Raw genomic sequence first — 25,978 nt, 5'->3', positions numbered from 1 at the left:
TTTGGCATTACAGCCGCCCATCATGACATGCACCAACATGGTTCTAAAGTCATTTATTTGTATTTCAAATAGACAGTATGGGGTATATTCAATTGAAGTCGAAAGCTGCTGTCTGTCGAAAAGACGGCAGTTTTCGACTTTTTTAGGTCGGAAGGGGTTCCGACTTATTCAATCTAACCCCAAATTATTTGACAAGTCGAGGAATTCGACTTGTCGAAAAGCACGTGGATCGGCGGAATAGCTGCCGATCCACGTGCTTGTGTTGAAAACGGGGCCAAAACCGACTTTAAAAAAAGTCGAAGTATGATGCGGGAGCAGAGACCGGGAGAGCCACGGGCAGACGGAGAGCAGCGCCGGAGGATGTCACAGCCGCCGCTCACAGCAGCGTCCACCCGGCTCCAGCAAGCGAGGCCTCGCTTGCTGGAGCCAGGTGGACGCTGCCGTAAGCGGCGGTTGTGAAGCAGGGACGGGGAGAGGCAGAGAGACGGGGGGGGGGGGGGGGCGCGGGCAGATGGGGGAGAGCAGCGCTACAGCAGCGGCTATATAGCTGATGTAGCGCTGCTCTCCCCCGTCTGCCCGCGGCTCTCCCCTGTCTCAGCTCCCACATCTCAATTCGACTTTTTTAAAAGTCAAATTGAGATGATATTAAATATCCCAGGTCGGATCCATTCCGACAAATGAATGACGGAATGGATCAGACTTCAATTGAATATACCCCATGGTATATTAAATTATAAATCCCAACCCAAAAGGTACTTTATTATAATCACTGTGGGCTGAGAGATGATTGCCATATGCTTTCACCTGTGCAGAGTCCGGCCTGCTGTGCAGGGCCACCCTCTTTCACATGCTTGACAAATATGGTGTCCATCGGTTCCAAGCGACTGGATGCTGCGTTATACTCTGAAATACACCATAAATAGAAGGAAATGGGTAAAATGAGAGGAGCTCACAAGATTAGAGATATTCTGTATTCTGAAAACGACTCTTACTACGTCTACCAGAACCCGTAAACTGGCATGCTTTCAAAGCTTCTGTACCAAGATTGTATTCCTCTCATAAGTAACAAGGAGAGGTATTTAGTCTGATATTATTTTAGAGCTATGTATACACTTTAAACTTCAGAACATTCACAATGAAAACCTACAATTGCAAAGTGTATGAATATGTAATTATTTCTCTCCTTTTACCTTAAATGTACTAGCATAGAAGGAGTGAGAGAGAAGGACAGCAGAACACTGTTACCACGTCACAGAGTGTACACACAAGACAACGAAGTCTCCCAAGAAACATACCTGAACTGCCATTTTCTTCCTGCAAGTAAACAAGAGTATATATAGTTAGTATCTACATGACACTCATAATCACTACCTATGCTCTAATAAGATAGTATTTAGATGTGGCAAATGGTTCTCATCACAAATGAACCGGAATGAAAATGTTACAAGTCAAAGTAAATAGAAGGTTGTTACTTTATTTTGAAGAAAACTAAAATATATTTAATTTTCTGAAAAGACAAGTTGATGAGTTTTCTCCACCTACATGTGTGGTTTCTTCCTTCCAGTTCTCAGGGTTTGATTCAATTAGCCACAAGTAGAGTGATGTGCCGTTGCAATAGTGTGGACATTAACTCAGAGTTGTAAGCAGGCCTATGGGGGTTTTCGGCTACCATAGCTCTGCATATGCACACACACACACACACACACCTGCGGTGCAACCCAACTCACGGCTAATTGAATTGACCCCTAAAAGTGCAAAGATTACCCATTCACTGCATTTAGAACTGGGCCTCATTTGCAAAGTTCACAAGGAAACACAAAAAAAACTGCCTACTGCACATAACTGCCTTACGGAGACTTCTAGACACTCTACAAGTGCTCCTATTCGTACAGAGGGGTGGAAAAAATAAGTACAGGTTGAGTATCCCATATCCAAATATTCCGAAATACGGAATTTTTTGAGTGAGAGTGTGATAGTGAAACCTTTGTTTTCTGATGGCTCAATGTACACAAACTTTGTTTAATACACAAAGTTATTAAAAATATTGTATTAAATGACCTTCAGGCTGTGTGTATAAGGTGTATATGAAACATAAATGAATTGTGTGAATGTAAACACACTTTGTTTAATGCACAAAGTTATTAAAAATATTGGCTAAAATGACCTTCAGGCTGTGTGTATAAGGTGTATATGAAACATAAATGTATTCTGTGCTTAGACTTAGGTCCCATCGCCATGATATCTTATTGTGGTATGCAATTATTCCAAAATACAGAAAAATCCGATATCCAAAATACTTCTGGTCCCAAGCATTTTGTATAAGGGATACTCAACCTGTATATAAAGGTCACATCAGAGTCCTCTTTAGTTTATTCTCATTTATGGTCTAAATAATTATGAGTGTGTGGGGATATGGTTTTTTTTTTATTACTTGTGTTATTTTTGTGTGTCTGAAGCTTATTACATTGTTCAGAAAAAACCTAGAAAGCTCTTTTGCTATGTACTGCAATATGTGCACACAAAACGGATATTGAAGACTGCCAGCAATAAATTCCCTAAAGTAATCTACTCTTTGCATTGCTCCAGTGCACTTACCCCATAAGCTACAAGAAAAGCTCATACTCCTACCAGCCTATGTAAACTACACAAATGCTGTCATCTTGTACTGCAAGCCTGTATTCTTTAATAACATGTTCAGCACATTTCTGCAAAAAGCAGTGCACATCTATTCCCAACCTGATTTTGAACTACTTCTTGGAAGTTTTTCCCTTCATAAATGAGCCCCAGTGTAGACAAACATTTTCAGACCAAACCAATATTCATGAGAAATTGAGAATGTAAGCTTATTAAGGAGGCACTCTTCGTAACACTACAGCTTTTTTTTTTTTTTTTGTGAGCCTCCTGGCCATTCCAGGAGGGTAAGCAAGTATGGCAAAAAGATTGCTAAAAGCAAGACATACATAATATTTCCACAGTCACAACATTATTGAATGGTCCTGTCGTTTTTCCGGCAGGTCAGCAATTACGACTTGTCGGAAAACACGTGGATTGGCAGATTAGCCGCGGATCCACGTGTTTAGTTGTATTCGCAGCCAAATCCGACGAGTTTTAGCTCCGTTTCCGACAATGTCAATCCGACTTTAAAAGTGTGTCGGATTTGGCCGCTAACTGAATACTCAAATGTCGGATCCTTTCCGTCGGTCCAACATAAATTGAATACAACCCTAACTCTTCAACAGTCCTAACACTACTCTGATTCAGAGGTGGACGGAGGAGTGGTCATTGCTTCGTCTTCAGTAGCCGCGGATCTGAAGGTATATAAATGATGCAAGTGTCATATTCTGAAATGGGATGCACACCTGAGCCTTCAAAATGTCCAGCTGCCGAGTCCAATGAATCTACGTCGAAAGAACTCTTTTGGACACTCCCAACTAGAGGCATCAATGTAAAGCTTCCCTTCTGGACAGCAGCATGTCAATCATGCTGCAACTTTCAACTGTATTAAGGCACATGCACACTGAATCTCTGAAGTATGAGCAGTCCTCAAAACATTGACCAGCTGCGCAAAATCTGGAACAACGTCCACCTCTGAATCAACCCCACCTTCCACAAATGGGAAAAAAAGGAAAACATTACTACTAAACTATACCTGATGTGGAACATGGACAGCGGACTCCGGTGGATACACAATGAAATGGCGCAAAGTGAACCCAAACCCTTGTCTTGTCTTCCTGATGATCAGCGTCCTGGGTCCAACCCATGTAAAGGATTCATCATGTGGTGGGGAATTACCGAGGCGAGTCCCATCTCGTGGAGCTAAGGGGGCCTACAGGAACAATAAAGAAGATAAGCTGACAACACATAAAAAAATAGACAAATAAAAAAACAACATTGGCGCATACCACATATAAGCACACTGCACATTGTATACCAATCACACTATACAACAGGATATACAGAGTCATGTTTTGTGTGGTGCAAGTTGTTGTCTACATCTTATGCTGTTTGGTTACATCATAAAAACATATTACGGCTTTAATCGGGGATTGTTCACACATTTAGCTTATTAACAGTTATTTATATAGAGCACATATTACACAGCACTTTACAGGGAATAGTAATTCACATCAGTCCCTGCCCCAGTAGCGCTTACAATCTATATTCCCTGTCGTATTAACACATACATACTAGGTTTGATTTAAAAAAATAATAAGAATTTACTTACCGATAATTCTATTTCTCATAGTCCGTAGTGGATGCTGGGGACTCCGAAAGGACCATGGGGAATAGCGGCTCCGCAGGAGACTGGGCACAAAGTAAAAGCTTTAGGACTAGCTGGTGTGCACTGGCTCCTCCCCCTATGACCCTCCTCCAAGCCTCAGTTAGGATACTGTGCCCGGACGAGCGTACACAATAAGGAAGGATTTTGAATCCCGGGTAAGACTCATACCAGCCACACCAATCACACCGTACAACTTGTGATCTGAACCCAGTTAACAGCATGATAACAGAAGGAGCCTCTGAAAAGATGGCTCACAACAACAATAACCCGATTTTTGTAACAATAACTATGTACAAGTAATGCAGACAATCCGCACTTGGGATGGGCGCCCAGCATCCACTACGGACTATGAGAAATAGAATTATCGGTAAGTAAATTCTTATTTTCTCTAACGTCCTAGTGGATGCTGGGGACTCCGAAAGGACCATGGGGATTATACCAAAGCTCCCAAACGGGTGGGAGAGTGCGGATGACTCTGCAGCACCGAATGAGAGAACTCCAGGTCCTCCTCAGCCAGGGTATCAAATTTGTAGAATTTAGCAAACGTGTTTGCCCCTGACCAAGTAGCTGCTCGGCAAAGTTGTAAAGCCGAGACCCCTCGGGCAGCCGCCCAAGATGAGCCCACTTTCCGTGTGGAATGGGCTTTTACAGATTTTGGCTGTGGCAGGCCTGCCACAGAATGTGCAAGCTGAATTGTACTACAAATCCAACGAGCAATCGTCTGCTTAGAAGCAGGAGCACCCAGCTTGCTGGGTGCATACAGGATAAACAGCGAATCAGATTTTCTGACTCCAGCCGTCCTGGAAACATATATTTTCAGGGCCCTGACTACGTCCAGCAACTTGGAATCCTCCAAGTCCCTAGTAGCCGCAGGCACCACAATAGGCTGGTTTAAGTGAAATGCTGAAACCACCTTAGGAAGAAATTGAGGACGAGTCCTCAATTCTGCCCTGTCCGTATGAAAAATTAGGTAAGGGCTTTTATAGGATAAAGCCGCCAATTCTGAGACACGCCTGGCTGAAGCCAGGGCTAACAGCATTACCACTTTCCATGTGAGATATTTTAAGTCCACAGTGGTGAGTGGTTCAAACCAATGTGATTTTAGGAATCCCAAAACTACATTGAGATCCCAAGGTGCCACTGGAGGCACAAAAGGAGGCTGTATATGCAGTACTCCCTTGACAAACGTCTGAACTTCAGGAACAGAAGCCAGTTCTTTTTGGAAGAATATTGACAGGGCCGAAATTTGAACCTTAATGGACCCTAATTTGAGGCCCATAGACAGTCCTGTTTGCAGGAAATGCAGGAAACGACCCAGTTGAAATTCCTCTGTAGGGGCCTTCCTGGCCTCGCACCACGCAACATATTTACGCCAAATACGGTGATAATGTTGTATGGTTACATCCTTCCTGGCTTTGATCAGGGTAGGGATGACTTCATCCGGAATGCCTTTTTCCTTCAGGATCCGGCGTTCAACCGCCATGCCGTCAAACGCAGCCGCGGTAAGTCTTGGAACAGACATGGTCCCTGCTGGAGCAGGTCCTTTCTTAGAGGTAGAGGCCACGGGTCTTCCGTGAGCATCTCTTGAATTTCCGGGTACCAAGTCCTTCTTGGCCAATCCGGAGCCACGAGTATAGTCTTTACTCCTCTCCTTCTTATGATTCTCAGTACTTTTGGTATGAGAGGAAGAGGAGGGAACACATACACTGACTGGTACACCCACGGTGTTACCAGAGCGTCCACAGCTATTGCCTGAGGGTCCCTTGACCTGGCGCAATATCTGTCCAGTTTTTTGTTGAGGCGGGACGCCATCATGTCCACCTTTGGTTTTTCCCAACGGTTCACAATCATGTGGAAGACTTCTGGGTGAAGTCCCCACTCCCCCGGGTGAAGATCGTGTCTGCTGAGGAAGTCTGCTTCCCAGTTGTCCACTCCCGGAATGAACACTGCTGACAGTGCTATCACATGATTCTCCGCCCAGCGAAGAATCCTTGCCACTTCCATCATTGCCCTCCTGCTTCTTGTGCCGCCCTGTCTGTTTACGTGGGCGACTGCCGTGATGTTGTCCGACTGGATCAACACCGGCTGACCCTGAAGCAGAGGTCTTGCCTGACTTAGGACATTGTAAATGGCCCTTAGTTCCAGGATATTTATGTGAAGTGACGTTTCCATGCTTGACCACAAGCCCTGGAAATTTCTTCCCTGTGTGACTGCTCCCCAGCCTCTCAGGCTGGCATCCGTGGTCACCAGGACCCAATCCTGAATGCCGAATCTGCGGCCCTCTAGGAGATGAGCACTCTGTAACCACCACAGGAGAGACACCCTTGTCCTTGGAGACAGGGTTATCCGCTGATGCATTTGAAGATGCGATCCGGACCATTTGTCCAGCAGATCCCACTGAAAAGTTCTTGCGTGGAATCTGCCGAATGGAATCGCTTCGTAAGAAGCCACCATCTTTCCCAGGACCCTTGTGCATTGATGTACTGACACTTGGCCTGGTCTTAGGAGGTTCCTGACTAGGTCGGATAACTCCTTGGCTTTCTCCTCCGGGAGAAACACCTTTTTCTGTACTGTGTCCAGAATCATCCCTAGGAACAGCAGACGTGTCGTCGGAATCAGCTGTGATTTTGGAATATTTAGAATCCATCCGTGCTGTCGTAGTACTACTTGAGATAGTGCTACTCCGACCTCTAACTGTTCTCTGGACCTTGCCCTTATCAGGAGATCGTCCAAGTAAGGGATAATTAAGACGCCTTTTCTTCGAAGAAGAATCATCATTTCGGCCATTACCTTGGTAAAGACCCGGGGTGCCGTGGACAATCCAAACGGCAGCGTCTGAAACTGATAGTGACAGTTCTGTACCACAAACCTGAGGTACCCTTGGTGAGAAGGGCAAATTGGGACATGGAGGTAAGCATCCTTGATGTCCAGAGACACCATATAGTCCCCTTCTTCCAGGTTCGCTATCACTGCTCTGAGTGACTCCATCTTGAACTTGAACCTTTTTATGTAAGTGTTCAAGGATTTCAGATTTAAAATGGGTCTCACCGAGCCGTCCGGCTTCGGTACCACAAACAGCGTGGAATAATACCCCTTTCCCTGTTGTAGGAGGGGTACCTTGATTATCACCTGCTGGGAATACAGCTTGTGAATGGCTTCCAATACCGCCTCCCTGTCGGGGGGAGACGTTGGTAAAGCAGACTTCAGGAACCGGCGAGGGGGAGACGTCTCGAATTCCAATTTGTACCCCTGAGATACTACCTGCAGGATCCAGGGGTCCACTTGCGAGTGTGCCCACTGCGCGCTGAAATTCTTGAGACGGGCCCCCACCGTGCCTGAGTCCGCTTGTAAGGCCCCAGCGTCATGCTGAGGACTTGGCAGAAGCGGGGGAGGGCTTCTGTTCGTGGGAAGAGGCTGTTTGCTGCAGTCTTTTTCCCCTTCCTCTGCCCCGGGGCAGATATGAGTGGCCTTTTGCCCGCTTGCCCTTATGGGGACGAAAGGACTGAGCCTGAAAAGACGGTATCTTTTTCTGCTGCGAGGTGACTTGGGGTAAAAAGGTGGATTTTCCAGCCGTTGCCGTGGCCACCAGGTCCGATAGACCGACCCCAAATAACTCCTCCCCTTTATACGGCAATACTTCCATATGCCGTTTGGAATCCGCATCCCCTGACCACTGTCGCGTACATAATCCTCTTCTGGCAGAACTGGACATCGCACTTACTCTTGATGCCAGAGTGCAAATATCCCTCTGTGCATCTCGCATATATAGAAATGCATCCTTTAATTGCTCTATAGTCAATAATATATTGTCCCTGTCCAGGGTATCAATATTTTCAGTCAGGGAATCCGACCAAGCCACCCCAGCACTGCACATCCAGGCTGAGGCGATTGCTGGTCGCAGTATAATACCAGTATGTGTGTATATACTTTTAAGGATATTTTCCAGCTTCCTATCAGCTGGTTCCTTGAGGGCGGCCGTATCAGGGGACGGTAACGCCACTTGTTTTGATAAGCGTGTGAGCGCCTTATCTACGCTAGGGGGTGTTTCCCAACGCGCCCTAACCTCTGGTGGGAAAGGGTATAATGCCAATAATTTTTTAGAAATTAGCAGTTTTTTATCAGGGGAAACCCACGCTTCATCACACACCTCATTTAATTCATCTGATTCAGGAAAAACTACGGGTAGTTTTTTCACACCCCACATAATACCCTTTTTTGTGGTACTTGTAGTATCAGAAATGTTCAAAACCTCCTTCATTGCCGTGATCATGTAACGTGTGGCCCTACTGGAAAATACGTTTGTTTCCTCACCGTCGACACTGGAGTCAGTGTCCGTGTCAGTGTCTGTATCGACCTGAGGTAACGGGCGTTTTATAGCCCCTGACGGTGTTTGAGACGCCTGTACAGGTATTAACTGATTTGCCGGCTGTCTCATGTCGTCAACAGTCTTTTGTAAAGTGCCGACACTATCACGTAATTCTTTCCATAAGACCATCCAGTCAAGTGTCGACTCCCTAGGGGGTGACATCACTAACACAGGCAATTGCTCCGCCTCCACACCATTTTCCTCCTCATACATGTCGACACAGCGTACCGACACACAGCACACACACAGGGAATGCTCTGATAGAGGACAGGACCCCACTAGCCCTTTGGGGAGACAGAGGGAGAGTTTGCCAGCACACACCAGAGCGCTATATATATACAGGGATAACCTTATATAAGTGTTTTTCCCTAATATAGCTGCTGTATATATTAATATGCCAATTTAGTGCCCCCCCCTCTCTTGTTTTACCCTGTTTCTGTTGTGCAGGACTGCAGGGGAGAGTCAGGGAGCCTTCCTCCAACGGAGCTGTGAGGAAAAAATGGCGCTTGTGTGCTGAGGAGATAGGCTCCGCCCCTTTTTCGGCGGCCTTTCTCCCGCTTTTTTGTGGAAAACTGGCAGGGGTTAAATACATCCATATAGCCCAGGAGCTATATGTGATGTATTTTTAGCCATTTAAGGTATTTTCATTGCGTCCCAGGGCGCCCCCCCCCCAGCGCCCTGCACCCTCAGTGACCGGAGTGTGAAGTGTGCTGAGAGCAATGGCGCATAGCTGCGGTGCTGTGCGCTACCTTATTGAAGACAGGACGTCTTCTGCCGCCGATTTTCCGGACCTCTTCACTCTTCTGGTTCTGTAAGGGGGCCGGCGGTGCGGCTCCGGGACCCATCCATGGCTGGGCCTGTGATCGTCCCTCTGGAGCTAATGTCCAGTAGCCTAAGAAGCCCAATCCACTCTGCACGCAGGTGAGTTCGCTTCTTCTCCCCTTAGTCCCTCGATGCAGTGAGCCTGTTGCCAGCAGGTCTCACTGAAAATAAAAAAACCTATTTAAACTTTTACTCTAAGCAGCTCAGGAGAGCCACCTAGATTGCACCCTTCTCGTTCGGGCACAAAATCTTAACTGAGGCTTGGAGGAGGGTCATAGGGGGAGGAGCCAGTGCACACCAGCTAGTCCTAAAGCTTTTACTTTGTGCCCAGTCTCCTGCGGAGCCGCTATTCCCCATGGTCCTTTCGGAGTCCCCAGCATCCACTAGGACGTTAGAGAAAAATACATTTATGAACAGCCAATTAACTACAATTAATGGAGTGTGGGAGGAAACCGGAGCATCTGGAAGAAACCCTCAAACTTTTGGAGGACATACAAACTCCACACAGATTGGTCACAACCGAGAATTGAACTCATGAATTTAGTGCTGTGAGGCAGCAATACTATTCACTGTGTCAGCCGTTCCGACACCCCATATGCGAAAGAAGTGAGTAGACATGCACCAAGAGCAGAGAAGCCATCAACATTTAAGATTAGGTTCAACAGATTAGGTTTGTAATGCAGTTTCCATGTGTCCTTGATGTGTTTAAATGAAAGAGTGCACCGGTGGCATTTGTCCTAATTCTAATGTGCTATTAATGCCTAGAAATAGAAAAACCAAACAAGCAGAATAAAGGTGCCCATACACTTATGCAACTTCTCTGAGGGAGAAGTCGCATTAGATTTCCCTTGAACCGCCCGGCAGCTTCCAGGGCGGCAGGATTACATACATCGTATGCGGCCCTTTTGCATACAATGAATTGTATGTGATTCCCAGACATGCCTGAGGGATCCGAGATATCTTTAGTGCAGCACTTCCGGTCTAGGGGCTCCGATCCTATGCTCACGGGACTGCGGATCGGAAGTAAAGCACATGCGATTTGCCCGTTTTCATCCAATTTATCAGGCCGAAACGTCGGAAACGGATGAAAGCGGCAAAAATCTCAGTAGTGTGTGGGCACCTTAAGCCCTTACATATGGCTTCAAAGCACTAAATATTACAAATTCTAACAAAAATGTATCTGTTAATAACAATATTGTTCAGTATTTTTACATTTCAACCATCCCCCATTGAAAACAATATGAACCTTGGAGAGTATAACTTGCTGAACAGAAAACATGACACTTCATTTTGCATACTGCTCAGTAAATAAAAATGATCTTAAAGATAATTTTATACTCGCATCCCCTCATTAATGTGAAGCGCATGACATTAACATGTCTCCAAAATAATAATAATAATTACTAATCTCTACAGATTATTTAATCCTTTATCAAGCCATTTACTTTCAACGTGCGGACATATCATTGAGATGACGATATGTTTGGGGGCTGGGGCTGTGACAGACGGAGACATCCTGGAAATGAGTCAATTCCACATACAGCTGATCTATACGGGAGGGGGGCAATGAAAGAGAGAGGGCCCCAAGGACACAGCTGCGAACAATGCCCGACTGGCACAGACAGTCTTACAGACATGCAGGGAGAAAGGGGGGCAGCCTGGCCTCAGGCAATACCACGCCCACCTGAAAAATACATCAATACACACAGAGGTACTGTCTTTAATATTAGGTTCATAACCATGATACAAACACACATGCAAACACATACACCCCTGGTCACATTGCCTTGTCCCCAGTGATGCTAATGTCTCCTCCCATCTCTCAGAAACAATACAGGCAGTGATCACACCCACAGATGCGCCACATTTACACAACATCCAGCTTGCCCTATTCTTGTACTACTTATCACGTTACAAAGGGTGGGGTGTGCCCTGAGCTTCCTGTGGTCTGCAATAATGTGCCTGACACAAACAGAAGCTCCCAGCTGTATGACAATTGACTTATAAAAAGGTGGGTGGGCAACTGAGGACAATCAGTGCATGAGGTGCTGCAGCAAAACGGTGATCCAACAGAATAGTCTGAGAAATGATCTAATGCTCTCAGTCTTCCTCTCACACATTCATTACAACATACCTTCCACATCAGTCATACTCAGCAAACATTCACCCCCATTCATGTATTGCACACGACACAGGCAAACACCTTCTCTGTCCCTGTCGCACAGTGAGAACCGGGGTTAGCCCGAATCTCAGCATGTGTACACACCTTAACACATCTCTGTCCATTTGACTACATGTAAAAAAAAAAAAAAACAACAACAACTCAGCTGTCCTAATCATTGTTCTAGGAGTATATTTCCAGATCAGGCAGACAAGTACAAAAGTACAAGTACTGTATTTGGGACAAACTACACATTCCCTAAACTGTCACAGTCATTTAATGTCAAGTCCCACAAGAATGCGCACCACGTAACACAGCTCTGTATTCTATTTGTCTGTACTGGGAATGGTGTGTAATGTATTACATGGTGTCTGTACTGGGAACACACACTTTAATACAATTCTGTGAGGTCTGTGTGACAGTACTAGGAATAATCTGCATGTTATACAGCTCTGTGCTGTCTGACTGTATTAGATGCTGTCTGTACTGGGAATGGTGTGTAATGTATTACATGGTGTCTGTACTGGGAACACACACTTTAATACAATTCTGTGAGGTCTGTGTGACAGTACTAGGAATAATCTGCATGTTATACAGCTCTGTGCTGTCTGACTGTATTAGATGCTGTCTGTACTGGGAATGGTGTGTAATGTATTACATGGTGTCTGTTCTGGGAACACACACTTTAATACAATTCTGTGAGGTCTGTGTGACAGTACTAGGAATAAATAAGAATTTACTTACCGATAATTCTATTTCTCGGAGTCCGTAGTGGATGCTGGGGTTCCTGAAAGGACCATGGGGAATAGCGGCTCCGCAGGAGACAGGGCACAAAAAAGTAAAGCTTTACTAGGTCAGGTGGTGTGCACTGGCTCCTCCCCCTATGACCCTCCTCCAGACTCCAGTTAGGTACTGTGCCCGGACGAGCATACACAATAAGGGAGGCATTTTGAATCCCGGGTAAGACTCATACCAGCCACACCAATCACACCGTACAACTTGTGATCTAAACCCAGTTAACAGTATGACAACAGAAAGGGCCTCTTAAAGATGGCTCCTTAACAATAACCCGAATTAGTTAACAATAACTATGTACAAGTATTGCAGATAATCCGCACTTGGGATGGGCGCCCAGCATCCACTACGGACTCCGAGAAATAGAATTATCGGTAAGTAAATTCTTATTTTCTCTATCGTCCTAAGTGGATGCTGGGGTTCCTGAAAGGACCATGGGGATTATACCAAAGCTCCCAAACGGGCGGGAGAGTGCGGATGACTCTGCAGCACCGAATGAGAGAACTCCAGGTCCTCCTTTGCCAGGGTATCAAATTTGTAAAATTTTACAAACGTGTTCTCCCCCGACCACGTAGCTGCTCGGCAGAGTTGTAATGCCGAGACCCCTCGGGCAGCCGCCCAAGATGAGCCCACCTTCCTTGTGGAGTGGGCTTTTACAGTTTTAGGCTGTGGCAGGCCTGCCACAGAATGTGCAAGTTGAATTGTGTTACAAATCCAACGAGCAATCGACTGCTTAGAAGCAGGTGCGCCCAACTTGTTGGGTGCATACAATATAAACAGCGAGTCAGATTTTCTGACTCCAGCCGTCCTTGCAATGTATATTTTTAAGGCTCTGACAACGTCCAACAACTTGGAGTCCTCCAAGTCGCTAGTGGCCGCAGGCACCACAATAGGTTGGTTCAGATGAAATGCTGATACCACTTTAGGGAGAAAATGCGGACGAGTCCGCAGTTCTGCCCTATCCGAATGGAAGATTAGATAAGGACTTTTATAAGATAAAGCCGCCAATTCAGATACTCTCCTGGCAGAGGCCAGGGCTAGTAACATAGTCACTTTCAATGTGAGATATTTCAAATCCACCTTTTTCAATGGTTCAAACCAATGGGATTTGAGGAAATCTAAAACTACATTTAGATCCCACGGTGCCACCGGAGGCACCACAGGAGGCTGTATATGCAGTACTCCCTTGACAAAAGTCTGGACCTCAGGGACAGAGGCCAATTCTTTTTGGAAGAATATTGACAGGGCCGAAATTTGAACCTTAATGGATCCCAATTTGAGACCCATAGATAATCCTGATTGCAGGAAATGTAGGAAACGACCCAGTTGGAATTCCTCCGTCGGAACCCTCCGATCCTCGCACCACGCTACATATTTTCGCCAAATGCGGTGATAATGTTTCACGGTGACTTCCTTCCGTGCCTTAATCAAGGTAGGAATGACTTCTTCTGGAATGCCTTTCCCTTTTAGGATCTGGCGTTCAACCGCCATGCCGTCAAACGCAGCCGCGGTAAGTCTTGAAAAAGACAGGGACCCTGCTGTAGCAGGTCCCTTCTCAGAGGTAGAGGCCACGGTTCGTCCGTGAGCATCTCTTGAAGTTCCGGATACCAAGTCCTTCTCGGCCAATCCGGAACCACTAGTATTGTTCTTACTCTTCTTTGCCGTATGATCTTCAATACCTTTGGTATGAGCGGCAGAGGAGGAAACACATACACTGACTGGTACACCCAAGGAGTTACCAGTGCGTCCACAGCTATTGCCTGTGGATCTCTTGACCTGGCGCAATATTTGTCCAGTTTCTTGTTGAGGCGAGACGCCATCATGTCTACAATTGGTCTTTCCCAACGGTCTATTAACATGTTGAAGACTTCTGGATGTAGACCCCACTCTCCCGGATGAAGATCGTGTCTGCTGAGGAAGTCTGCTTCCCAGTTGTCCACGCCCGGGATGAACACTGCTGACAGTGCTATCACGTGATTCTCCGCCCAGCGAAGAATCTTGGCAGCTTCTGCCATTGCACTCCTGCTTCTTGTGCCGCCCTGCCTGTTTACATGGGCGACCGCCGTGATGTTGTCCGACTGAATCAACACCGGCTTTCCTTGCAGGAGAAGTTCCGCCTGGCTTAGAGCATTGTAGATTGCTCTTAGTTCCAGAATGTTTATGTGAAGAGACTTTTCCAGACTCGTCCATACTCCCTGGAAGTTTCTTCCTTGTGTGACTGCTCCCCAGCCTCTCAGGCTGGCGTCCGTGGTCACCAGGATCCAATCCTGAATGCCGAATCTGCGGCCTTCTAATAGGTGAGCCTTCTGCAACCACCACAGAAGTGACACCCTTGTCTTTGGTGACAGGGTTATTCGCAGGTGCATCTGCAGATGCGACCCTGACCATTTGTCCAACAGATCCCTTTGGAATATTCTTGCATGGAATCTGCCGAATGGAATTGCTTCGTAAGAAGCCACCATTTTTCCCAGGACTCTTGTGCATTGATGTACTGACACTTTTCCTGGTTTTAGGAGGTTCCTGACCAGATCGGATAACTCCTTGGCTTTTTCCTCTGGAAGGAAAACCTTTTTCTGAACCGTGTCCAGAATCATTCCTAGGAACAGCAGACGAGTTGTCGGGATTAAATGGGATTTTGGAATATTCAGAATCCACCCGTGTTGTCTTAGCACCTCTTGAGATAGTGCTAAAGCTGTCTCCAGCTGTTCTCTGGACCTTGCCCTTATTAGGAGATCGTCCAAGTATGGGATAACTAATACGCCTTTTCTTCGAAGAAGAATCATCATCTCGGCCATTACCTTGGTAAAGACCCGAGGCGCCGTGGACAATCCGAACGGCAGCGTCTGAAACTGATAGTGACAGTTTTGAACAATGAACCTGAGGTACCCCTGGTGTGCGGGGTAAATCGGAACGTGTAGATACGCATCCTTGATGTCCAAGGATACCATAAAGTCCCCTTCTTCCAGGTTCGCTATCACTGCTCTGAGTGACTCCATCTTGAACTTGAACTTTTTTATGTAGAGGTTCAAGGACTTCAGATTTAGAATAGGCCTTACCGAGCCATCCGGCTTCGGTACCACAAATAGAGTGGAATAATACCCCTTTCCTTGTTGTAATAGGGGTACTTTGACTATCACCTGCTGAGCGTACAGCTTGTGAATGGCTTCCAACACCCTCTCCCTTTCGGAAGAGACGGTTGGTAAGGCAGACTTCAGGAAACGATGAGGAGGATCCGTCTCTAATTCCAACCTGTACCCCTGAGATATTATCTGCAGGATCCAGGGGTCTACCTGCGAGTGAGCCCACTGCGCGCTGTAATTTTTGAGACGGCCCCCCACTGTCCCCGAGTCCGCTTGAGAGGCCCCAGCGTCATGCTGAGGTTTTTGCAGGAGCCGGGGAGGGCTTCTGTTCCTGGGAAGGAGCTGCCTGTTGGTGTCTCTTCCCTCTTCCTCTGCCTCGTGGCAGGTACGACAAGCCCTTTGCTCTCTTATTTTTGTAGGAGCGAAAAGGCTGCGGTTGAAAAGGTCGGTGCCTTTCTCTGTTGGGGAGTGACTTGAGGTAAAAAAGTGGATTTCCCGGCAGTAGCCGTGGCCACCAAGTCTGATAGACCAACTCCAAATAACTCCTCCCCTTTATACGGCAAAACCTCCATGTGACGTTTTGAATCCGCATCGCCTGTCCACTGTCGTGTCCATAAGGCTCTTCTGGCTGAAATGGACATAGCACTCATCCGAGATGCTAGTGTGCAAATATCCCTCTGTGCATCACGCATATAGATAAATGCATCCTTTATTTGTTCTAACGACAGTAAAACATTGTCCCTATCTAGGGTATCAATATTTTCAATCAGGGATTCTGACCAAACTACTCCAGCACTGCACATCCAGGCAGTTGCTATAGCTGGTCGTAGTATAACACCTGCATGTGTGTATATATTCTTTTGAATAACTTCCATCTTTCTATCTGATGGATCCTTAAGTGCGGCCGTCTCAGGAGAGGGTAACGCCACTTGTTTGGATAAGCGTGTGAGCGCCTTGTCCACCTTAGGGGGTGTTTCCCAGCGCGCCCTAACCTCTGGCGGGAAAGGGTATAATGCCAATAACTTTTTTGAAATTATCAACTTTTTATCAGGAGCAACCCACGCTTCATCACACACGTCATTTAATTCTTCTGATTCAGGAAAAACTGTTTGTAGTTTTTTCACACCATACATAATACCCTGTTTTACGGTATCTGTAGTATCAGCTAAATGTAACGTCTCCTTCATTGCCAAAATCATATAACGTGTGGCCCTACTGGAAAATACGTTTGAATTTCTACCGTCGTCACTGGAATCAGTGCCCGTGTCTGGGTCTGTGTCGACCGACTGAGGCAAAGGGCGTTTTACAGCCCCTGACGGTGTTTGAGGCGCCTGGACAGGCATTAATTGATTGTCCGGCCGCCTCATGTCCTCAACTGACTGTTTAAGGGAAGATAAACCATCACGTAATTCCACAAATAAAGGCATCCATTCTGGTGTCGACCCCCTGGGGGGTGACATCTGCATATTTGGCAATTGCTCCGCCTCCACACCAATATCGTCCTCATACATGTCGACACCACGTACCGACACACACCGCAAACTCACAGGGAATGCTCTAATGAAGACAGGACCCACTAGCCCTTTTGGGGAGACAGAGGGAGAGTCTGCCAGCACACACCACAAAGCGCTATATATACAAGGGATATCCTTATATTAAGTGCTCCCTTATAGCTGCTTTAATATATATATATATAGCCATTAATGTGCCCCCCCTCTCTGTTTTACCCTGTTTCTGTAGTGCAGTGCAGGGGAGAGACCTGGGAGCCGTTCTGACCAGCGGAGCTGTGACAGAAAATGGCGCCGTGTGCTGAGGAGATAGGCCCCGCCCCTTTTTCGGCGGGTTCTTCTCCCGCTATTTTTCCAGTCAGGCAGGGGTTAAATATCTCCATATAGCCCCTATGGGCTATATGTGAGGTATTTTTAGCCTTGTATAAGGTTTATATTTGCCTCTCAGAGCGCCCCCCCCCAGCGCTCTGCACCCTCAGTGACTGCCCAGTGAAGTGTGCTGAGAGGAAAATGGCGCACAGCTGCAGTGCTGTGCGCTACCTTATGAAGACTGAGGAGTCTTCAGCCGCCGGTTTCCGGACCTCTTCACGCTTCAGCATCTGCAAGGGGGTCGGCGGCGCGGCTCCGGGACCGGACTCCACGGCTGGGCCTGTGTTCGATCCCTCTGGAGCTAATGGTGTCCAGTAGCCAAGCAGCAAATCCACTCTGCATGCAGGTGAGTTTACTACTTTCCCCCTAAGTCCCACGTTGCAGTGATCCTGTTGCCAGCAGGACTCACTGTAAAGAAAAAAACCTAAACTAAACTTTCTCTAAGCAGCTCTTTAGGAGAGCCACCTAGATTGCACCCTTCTCGTTCGGGCACAAAATCTAACTGGAGTCTGGAGGAGGGTCATAGGGGGAGGAGCCAGTGCACACCACCTGACCTAGTAAAGCTTTACTTTTTTGTGCCCTGTCTCCTGCGGAGCCGCTATTCCCCATGGTCCTTTCAGGAACCCCAGCATCCACTTAGGACGATAGAGAAATCTGCATGTTATACAGCTCTGTGCTGTCTGACTGTATTAGATGCTGTCTGTACTGGGAATGGTGTGTAATGTATTACATGGTGTCTGTACTGGGAACACACACTTTAATACAATTCTGTGAGGTCTGTGTGACAGTACTAGGAATAATCTGCATGTTATACAGCTCTGTGCTGTCTGACTGTATTAGATGCTGTCTGTACTGGGAATGAACACCATGCAATAAAGCTCTATGCTGCCTGCATGACTGTCCTGATAAACAGACTCCCATTATGTGACACAGATGTGTGCGATGTGTGTGTGAGTGGTCATACAGCTCCGTGCTGCCTGTGTACTGTAGCAGGAACAGACAGAGTACTACAGCTCTGCGCTTCCTGTATAGCTGTACTGGGTACTGACTCCATGTCCGAGTGTCTGTGTGACTGTACTACAGAGAGCCTCCTCCACAGCATACATACGTGTGCTATCTGTGTGACTATACCAGAGACATGCACCACTCTAGATTGTCTGTCAGACTGAACTAGGATATACATGTGCATACAATCATACACCTCTACAATCTGTATGCCATCCAGCTCTGCACTGTCTATAGTGTCACTGTGTTAGGGACAGACTCAGTGGCTCAGAAATGTATAGAAAGATTAGATGCTTAGGATCTGCACAGTAATGTGTCAGCCGATGAAGGGATATATTGGGAAAGAGAGCAGCATGCAGCAGGAGATTACAGAAGGTTACACAGGCCACACACAGAGCCCTACATCTTTTGTACATGACAGCCACAGCAGCTTCATATTCTGCCTCTCTGACACCACAGGAGTCTGCTCTTGTAACAGACTACTCACAACAACGGTGTCACTATCCCTATAGATGACAGGGGGTTGCTACACAAACACACAGCTTTCATGTATTCCTAAGGGAAACAACCAAACAAACAAACACAACACATGCATACTTAAAATCAGAACAAAATAATTCCTTATATCTATTGTAACATCTTCAATACAACCACCAAATGCAATGAGCACTGCTGGACACCCAAACACATGTGCACTGCTCGACACCCAAACACATGTGCACTGCTGAACACACAGCACATGTGCACTGCTGGACACCCAGCACATGCTTAGGGTGATTCCTAGTTGGAATCAAAACCAAAAAAAAGGAACTTTGCACTTGGACAAACCATTTTGAATTGCAAGGGATACAAATACACAAAGTTGTATATCTATAATGCAGGGTACATACTGTCTGCAGGTTTAAATCTGCCCCACCTGCAGAGCAACATGGTTTTGCAAGGTGTAAAGTTAGTCCTTTTTGTTTTTGTCTTTGCTCTCAACTCAGCTGCCAACTGCTCAGCACCAAGCACAACACCCAAGTTCCAGCAACAATGTATACACATCACTAATGTAACACCATAATCAAACTTTATTTACATTACTCAACCATCATTCTACAGCAAAATCAAGCATTGCTCTTCACCCAACACAGCAAAATGTTACACTGCTGAATCATCAAAGTACATCCAACACAACACAGCAAGCAGTACTAATCACCTGAGCAAACACCACCACCATAACAAATGTCTGTCATTGTCCCAGCCTGGATAAAGCGGAGAGAGATAAAGTACCAGTCAATAAGCTCCTAAATGCCATGTTACAGGCTGTGTTCTAGTAAAATGTATTCATTAAATGGCCAACATCCAGGTTTCAACATAATCACCAATGGAAAACGATGTACAATATACAATAAAATTGGTTTGAACCTGCAGAAATGAAGTGTAGCAGTTACAAGACTGAGGTAACCAATGTATGGTGTCATATCTACTTACCTAAGAAGGGATGGAAAGCAGTGTAATCTATTAGACTACAGAATAGAGGATAGGTGTCAAACTCGCAGCCCGGCCGCCTACTTTTGCGGCCCGCAGGTTGCGTGCTGACCTGAGAAGAGCTAAAGCGGACTTTTGATATTTGAATTAAGGCGCCGGTTTCTGAGCCAAACAGAGCTCGCGGACCGGCAGCTGCGGCTCTTGATTGGCTGCCAGACCGCGAGCTTTCATTGGCTCACGAAACGGCACCTGATTCCGCTCACAGGGCCGCTCCGGAGGAGACAGGGAGACACTCTGCGTCTGACTGACACCAACAGCCAGGTGCAGCATGTTCGGAGGAGGTGGCACTGCTCTACCAGAGCGGCAGCGCTGAATAAACAGCATGAGCACACTGCTGGGGACTAAATATATATGGCCAATAACAAGTCATATAAATAGTATAGTAGTTTGTGTGTGTGCCAGGAGCTGTTATTCACCCTCATAAATAAAATGCAGTCCTCTCTCTCCTATATAGTAATTTATTTAATAGAACTGTTTCTGGCACACACTGAAATATAAGTAGTATTATTACTAAATAGGGGAGGGCGAATAACAGCTTCTAGCACACACAGAAAAATACGTAGCATTATTATATAGGGGAGAGAGGACCGCATTTTATATATGAGGGGAATAACAGCTCCTGGCACACTCAGAAAGATAGTAGTTTCTGTGTTTGCCAGGAGCTGTTATTCACCCTCATATATAAAATGCACCGAGGGGGCATATGTGTTATCTGGCACCGAGGGGGCATATGTGTTATCTGGCACCGAGGGGGCATATGTGTTATCTGGCACCGAGGGGGCATATGTGTTATCTGGCACCGAGGGGGCATATGTGTTATCTGGCACCGAGGGGGCATATGTGTTATCTGGCACCGAGGGGGCATATGTGTTATCTGGCACCGAGGGGGCATATGTGTTATCTGGCACCGAGGGGGCATATGTGTTATCTGGCACTGTGGGGGCATATGTGTTATCTGGCACCGTGGGGGCATATGTGTTATTTGGCACCGTGGGGGCAATTATGTGTATCAGGCACTGCTGGTGGTGATATACTGTATAAGGGGGAATAACAGCCCCTCGCACACACTGATATATGGTATTATTATGAATATTATTATTATTATTATTATATAGGGGAGAGGGGACCACACAGTTATATATGATGGGGTATAGCACAGCTGTCAGCTTACACTGATATGTGGTATATTATTATATAGAGGAGAGTTACCCTCACTGTGTGCCCGTCTGACCTTGAAGAGCAGGAGGAGTCATCTGCGATGCAAATTCTGCATTGAAAAGTAATTGTTAGCTGTCAAGGAGGAAGGAAATAAGTCTCCTGCTAGGTCCAGATTGACAGACTTTCATCTTGGTTCAATTTTAAAAGTTATAACATCCAATAAGATTTCTCCTGAAATTGGAAAGTTGGTGACAGCAAAGAGATGTCAAGTATCAGGAAGAAAACATTAAAGTAAGTGTTTTTTTAATAACCCTTTGAAAATTGCATAAAAGACTCTTTCTTTTCTTGCGGCCCACACAAGACCTTGATTATTCGGCCCAGTTGGGATTTTCAGTTTGACACGCCTGGAATAGAGCTTGCATAAATGTCTCTATTAGACTACAGAAATAATTATTATGTTTACCAGACTGTAAAATGTAAACAATAATTATATTTTACCATGCAACAGAAGTAGAAATAGCTCTTCCAGACCATCAAATAAAGGGCCTTATTCAGGTTTGTTAGCAAACCAAAAAAGTTAACCAATTGGGCAAAACCATGTTGCACTGCAGGAAGGGAGGGCCGTTGTAACATGTGCAGAGAGATTTAGATTTACGTGGGTTATATTGTGTCTGTGCATGGTAAATACCAGCTGCTGAATTTTTACACCTAAACTTAGATTTCAGTTTGAACACACCCCACCAAAATCTACTCTCTCTGCACATGTTACATCTGTCCCACCTGCAGTGCAACATGGTTTTGCCCAATTGCTAACTTTTTTGGTTTGCTAACAAACCTGAATAAACTCCAAAATGCAGTCTACACTATACTCTCCACCTGATTTTGGAATATATAAAGAAGTGTGCAGTGCAATTTTGTACCAGATGGTGTATGGGGCAACACAGAGTGGATAGCATAACTGCCTTGCAAAAATATCTGCGTGGAACTTGTACATTTGTGGGTTTCTTCCTAAAGGTAAAAAATATTCTAGTTTACTAATGTTTTGTGCTAAAGAATTATATAATTTTAATCTCAACTGAGGAGGGATAACTTTGTAAACTAAAGGTTAATAAACGGTGGTATACAATGGACAATGTCTATTTAGGTGTGGATTACCTGATACAGTACAATATCTACTAGATGACAGTATAATATAGTACTTTATTTCAGTCTTCTAATTTGACCCATGTCCCCCCAACAGGGTGGCACTTTCCACTTGCAGAGCGTGGTACATTAGCCACTGTGTACACTGTTCCCTAACACACAATAAAAGCAGAGTGTTATCCAAGAAAGGTTACTGGTAGAGCAGATCTTCCGTCCAAACAGTAATTACCATGGAGTATGATGTGAGCATGACTTTCAAGGTCAAACAAAATATGTAACAAAGCAATGAGAAATAGCAAACTCAGAAGTGTGGAAAAAAATCCTCACAAATTGGGAATGAACACTTTCAAAATACATTCTAGGAATTTTAACACAATCTGCAATATCAAAAAACGATTATAAAACTGAATATTATTTATTAGAGTATAGTATCACAGCTATGTCTAATGGGTGTGGATCATTAGATCGACAGTGTCTAGGTCGACAATGTTTAGGTCGACCACTATAAGTCGACAGTCACTAGGTCGACAGGGTTGGAAGGTCGACAGGGTTTCTAGGTCGACATGTGCTAGGTCGACAGGTCAAAAGGTTGACATGAGGGTCTTTTTGTGATGTTTTCTGCGTACAGTGACCGGCAAGCCGAATTAGCGCACCGTGTCCCCTCGCATGGCTCGCTTCGCTCGGCACAGATTACCATTCCAATCGTAGTCCACGTGGGTCATTAAGTATGAAAAAGTTAAAAAGAAAAGAAAGAAAATGTGAAAAATTCATGTTGACCTTTTGACCTGTCGACCTAGCACATGTCAACCTAGAAACCCTGTTGACCTAGTGACTGTCGACCTATAGTGGTCGACCTAAACATTGTCAACCTAGACAAGTGTTGATCTTCAGACCGGATCCCATGTCTAATACGTGGGTTGTCTTGTATAAACTACAATTTGTAGGCAAGTTTAGAGAACTGAACCGCATACCTAAACACATATATTATAAATATTGTTCCAGTGCCTGCAACATGGTTTTTTATGGAAAATCTTAGATGGGTTGCAAAAATGGACAGCTATTCTTGGTCATTACTAGGGGGCAGCAACACAATCAAATATACCAAAGAATGCTAGTGTGCACAGGTCAGCAGTTTCTAAAACCAAACTAACTATACTATGCAGTTTTCATCCAAGCGGAAGCAGACACTGCAGGAAAACATAGCTGACAATCATATAACTAGCACAGGACCCCATACGTACCAGGAGTGCCCACTACTGATAAAGATAGCTAGCACACTGCCCTGCTCACATCTACTGAAGTTGCATATATACATGGGCCAAATACTCAGCATTGCTCAGGGACGGTCTATTAGTAGCACCATGCTGCTCTGCATACTACAAATGTTTCTGTGTGGATATATATATATATATATATATATATATATATATATATATAGTTAGAAATTGTTTACATATTTCAATTTAGCATTGATCTGTGCAAGCACATAGCCATACACAGTACTACTAATGAGGTGTTAATCATCCACACATCTTACCCCTTGCTTTCCACCCCAATGAGAACTCCGTTTCCGTGTTGGAAATGTGGCCGAGCCCTGTGCTGCATTCCTTGAGCTTGCAAGCCAAATGCAGCGTGGTTCTGGTGAGCTGCAATCCACTCCCACTACCTTCTCCCAGCACCAGTTGGGCCCCCAAGGGCCAGACATGCTGTGCTGCACAACAGGCATATCCATACGTACATTCCCATTATCTTAAATTTCTCTTCATGTGATAGTCAATCCCAAACATACATGGAGTGAGAGCAATAGCTGAAAAAAAGCCAGAGGAGGTGAAAGGACGCACAGGCACAAAGCAGAATCGAGTGTCAGAGCTGAACTGTCTGCATGACAGATTTGCTGCATAACATGCTGAAACACAAGGGAGAAGGATGCCCAAAGGCCACTGAAAGGAAGTGATCACAAGACTGGGAGAATAGAAAAATATACCAGTGGCAGAGATGTGACATACAATTAGAGGGAGAAGGTTGACATACCAAAGGAAAACAAAATAGAACACACAACTAATGGCAGGGGAAGTCAGTCACAGAGAACACAAAGAAATAGTCACAGCTAGACATCCACAGACACAGGGGAAAACTCCTGGCCGAGGCAGCTGCCACGGGCTCCTACCCCACCCTGCATGTGCCTCTCCCCCTTCGCCTGTCCCTCTCCACACCCCTCCACTACCAGACCCAAAGCTGACAGCAGCACAAGGGGGAGGGTGGGCTGGGGGACAGGAGGCTTAACCTGCCCATCAAAGCTGCCCAGACTGTCTGCCCAGGCCACTGACTGCGGGTGCACACAGTGTGTTTATCTATGGGTACAAGCCTATGCCTCTGCTGTGAGTGCATCTTACAATGGATCAGCCAAACCGTGTGTCTGACAATGGCAATGACGGCACCCAGAACAGGGATGTGTCAGAATAGGGTCAGTCAACTTCACAATGCCAACAGTACTGGCTCTGTCATATGTAAACCAAATGACCATAGTTGTACAAAGAAAAAGAGAAACAACAACAAGAACAGTTGGAAAGTTACAGAATCACTGTCACTTCCTCTGTATACCTCTATCACTCACTTGTACCCCTCTCTCTGTTCTCTATAGTTTTCCGTCTCTCACATTTCCTTCCTTCCTAACCATGTTTTCAGCTGGAAGGGTAGTAAAGAGACCATCCAATGGAGAGGGGGGACAGCGAGAAACGGGTTAGAGCATTAGAACAGACAAGTCATGTGGAGGGCAGAGAATTTGGAGGCATCTAGGAAACAGGAAAGCTAAAGAGAAGACACAGCATGGGAGAACATCATTTAGAGCATATAAAACACAATGAAGATGGGCAGGTTCCATCAAACTGCATGGTGTGGTTATATGGAAGAAAAAGAAATAGCAAGAGGAGGAAGTTTACACATTGTGTATACATTGTTTATGCAGTCACAAGCAGACATTGTGTAGGCTGACCCAAATCCCATGAGTGTAGCCTATAAATTCACAAACTGACCTCATTGAGACATGACGCACTTTGTTCATCATGCCTCAGAGAGGTCACTGCTTGTTTGGGAGTTCATAAGATTCTTCTGATTAATATTGGGAAAGCCCACAAAATGTCTCCCTGCACTGCGTAATGGTAGACTTTAAGGACAAATTAAAAACAAACACTGCAGTGCTGGCCCAGAATACACCACAGAACACAAGCCTCCAACTATCCTTCACTCAGTAAACCAAATTGTATATTCACAAGGAGTGTGACAAGTTTTAAAACTCCAGCAAGTACACATTACACGGCAAACACAACACAAAGACAAAAGTGGGTGTCTGAAATTAATTATTCATACAAACTGAAGACAAAGACCATGGAGTGGGAGTGGATGAGGTGGGCCTGGAATATTAACCCATCAGGAGAAGAACTGCACGGTATTCCATAACACAATACCCCCAAAAATGCACTTAAAAGTGTATATTTTGTATATTTAACTGTAATTTTAATGTCTCTTTTATAGTATTTTAAAGGCTCTTTTTGGTAAGAAGAATCGGATCTTGAGAAAACTTTGACACCAAATTACAGTATAATCAGTGTTGGGATTCCGGCATTAGTATTCCGACTGCCAGGATCCCAAATGCTGGGATCAACATATGTTCAGAGAATTTAAATTGCAATTTATAAAAATGAACCTTATTCATGTAAAGGTTGCCAATTTAAATTTGTCCCCTTAACACAGTAATACATA

At 45.4% G+C, this 25,978-nt stretch overlaps 2 protein-coding genes across 4 annotated transcripts in view; one reads left to right on the top strand and one right to left on the bottom strand.

Moving 5' to 3' along the window:
* The window catches only part of SRCIN1 (SRC kinase signaling inhibitor 1), a 900,548-nt gene extending 899,099 nt beyond the window's left edge, over positions 1 to 1,449 (top strand). Inside the window, exon 21 of the mRNA XM_063959681.1 lies at positions 1,205 to 1,449. Within this exon, the coding sequence (XP_063815751.1) occupies positions 1,205 to 1,324 (120 nt within the window). The 3' untranslated portion in view covers positions 1,325 to 1,449. The remainder of the gene's footprint in view (positions 1 to 1,204) is intronic.
* ARHGAP23 (Rho GTPase activating protein 23) overlaps positions 1 to 25,978 on the bottom strand; it is a 197,467-nt gene that overhangs the window by 76,114 nt on the left and 95,375 nt on the right. For all 3 annotated transcript variants that reach the window (XM_063959691.1, XM_063959689.1, XM_063959690.1), the window contains exons 2-4: positions 3,650 to 3,826; positions 1,296 to 1,314; positions 805 to 903 (exon numbers count right to left, since the gene is read on the bottom strand). In XM_063959691.1, coding sequence (XP_063815761.1) covers positions 805 to 903; positions 1,296 to 1,314; positions 3,650 to 3,826 — 295 coding nt within the window. The remainder of the gene's footprint in view (positions 1 to 804; positions 904 to 1,295; positions 1,315 to 3,649; positions 3,827 to 25,978) is intronic.

Source organism: Pseudophryne corroboree, chromosome 3 (genome assembly GCF_028390025.1).
Source record: "Pseudophryne corroboree isolate aPseCor3 chromosome 3, aPseCor3.hap2, whole genome shotgun sequence".
Taxonomy (NCBI): domain Eukaryota; kingdom Metazoa; phylum Chordata; class Amphibia; order Anura; family Myobatrachidae; genus Pseudophryne; species Pseudophryne corroboree.
This window is presented reverse-complemented; position numbering and strand designations above follow the sequence as displayed.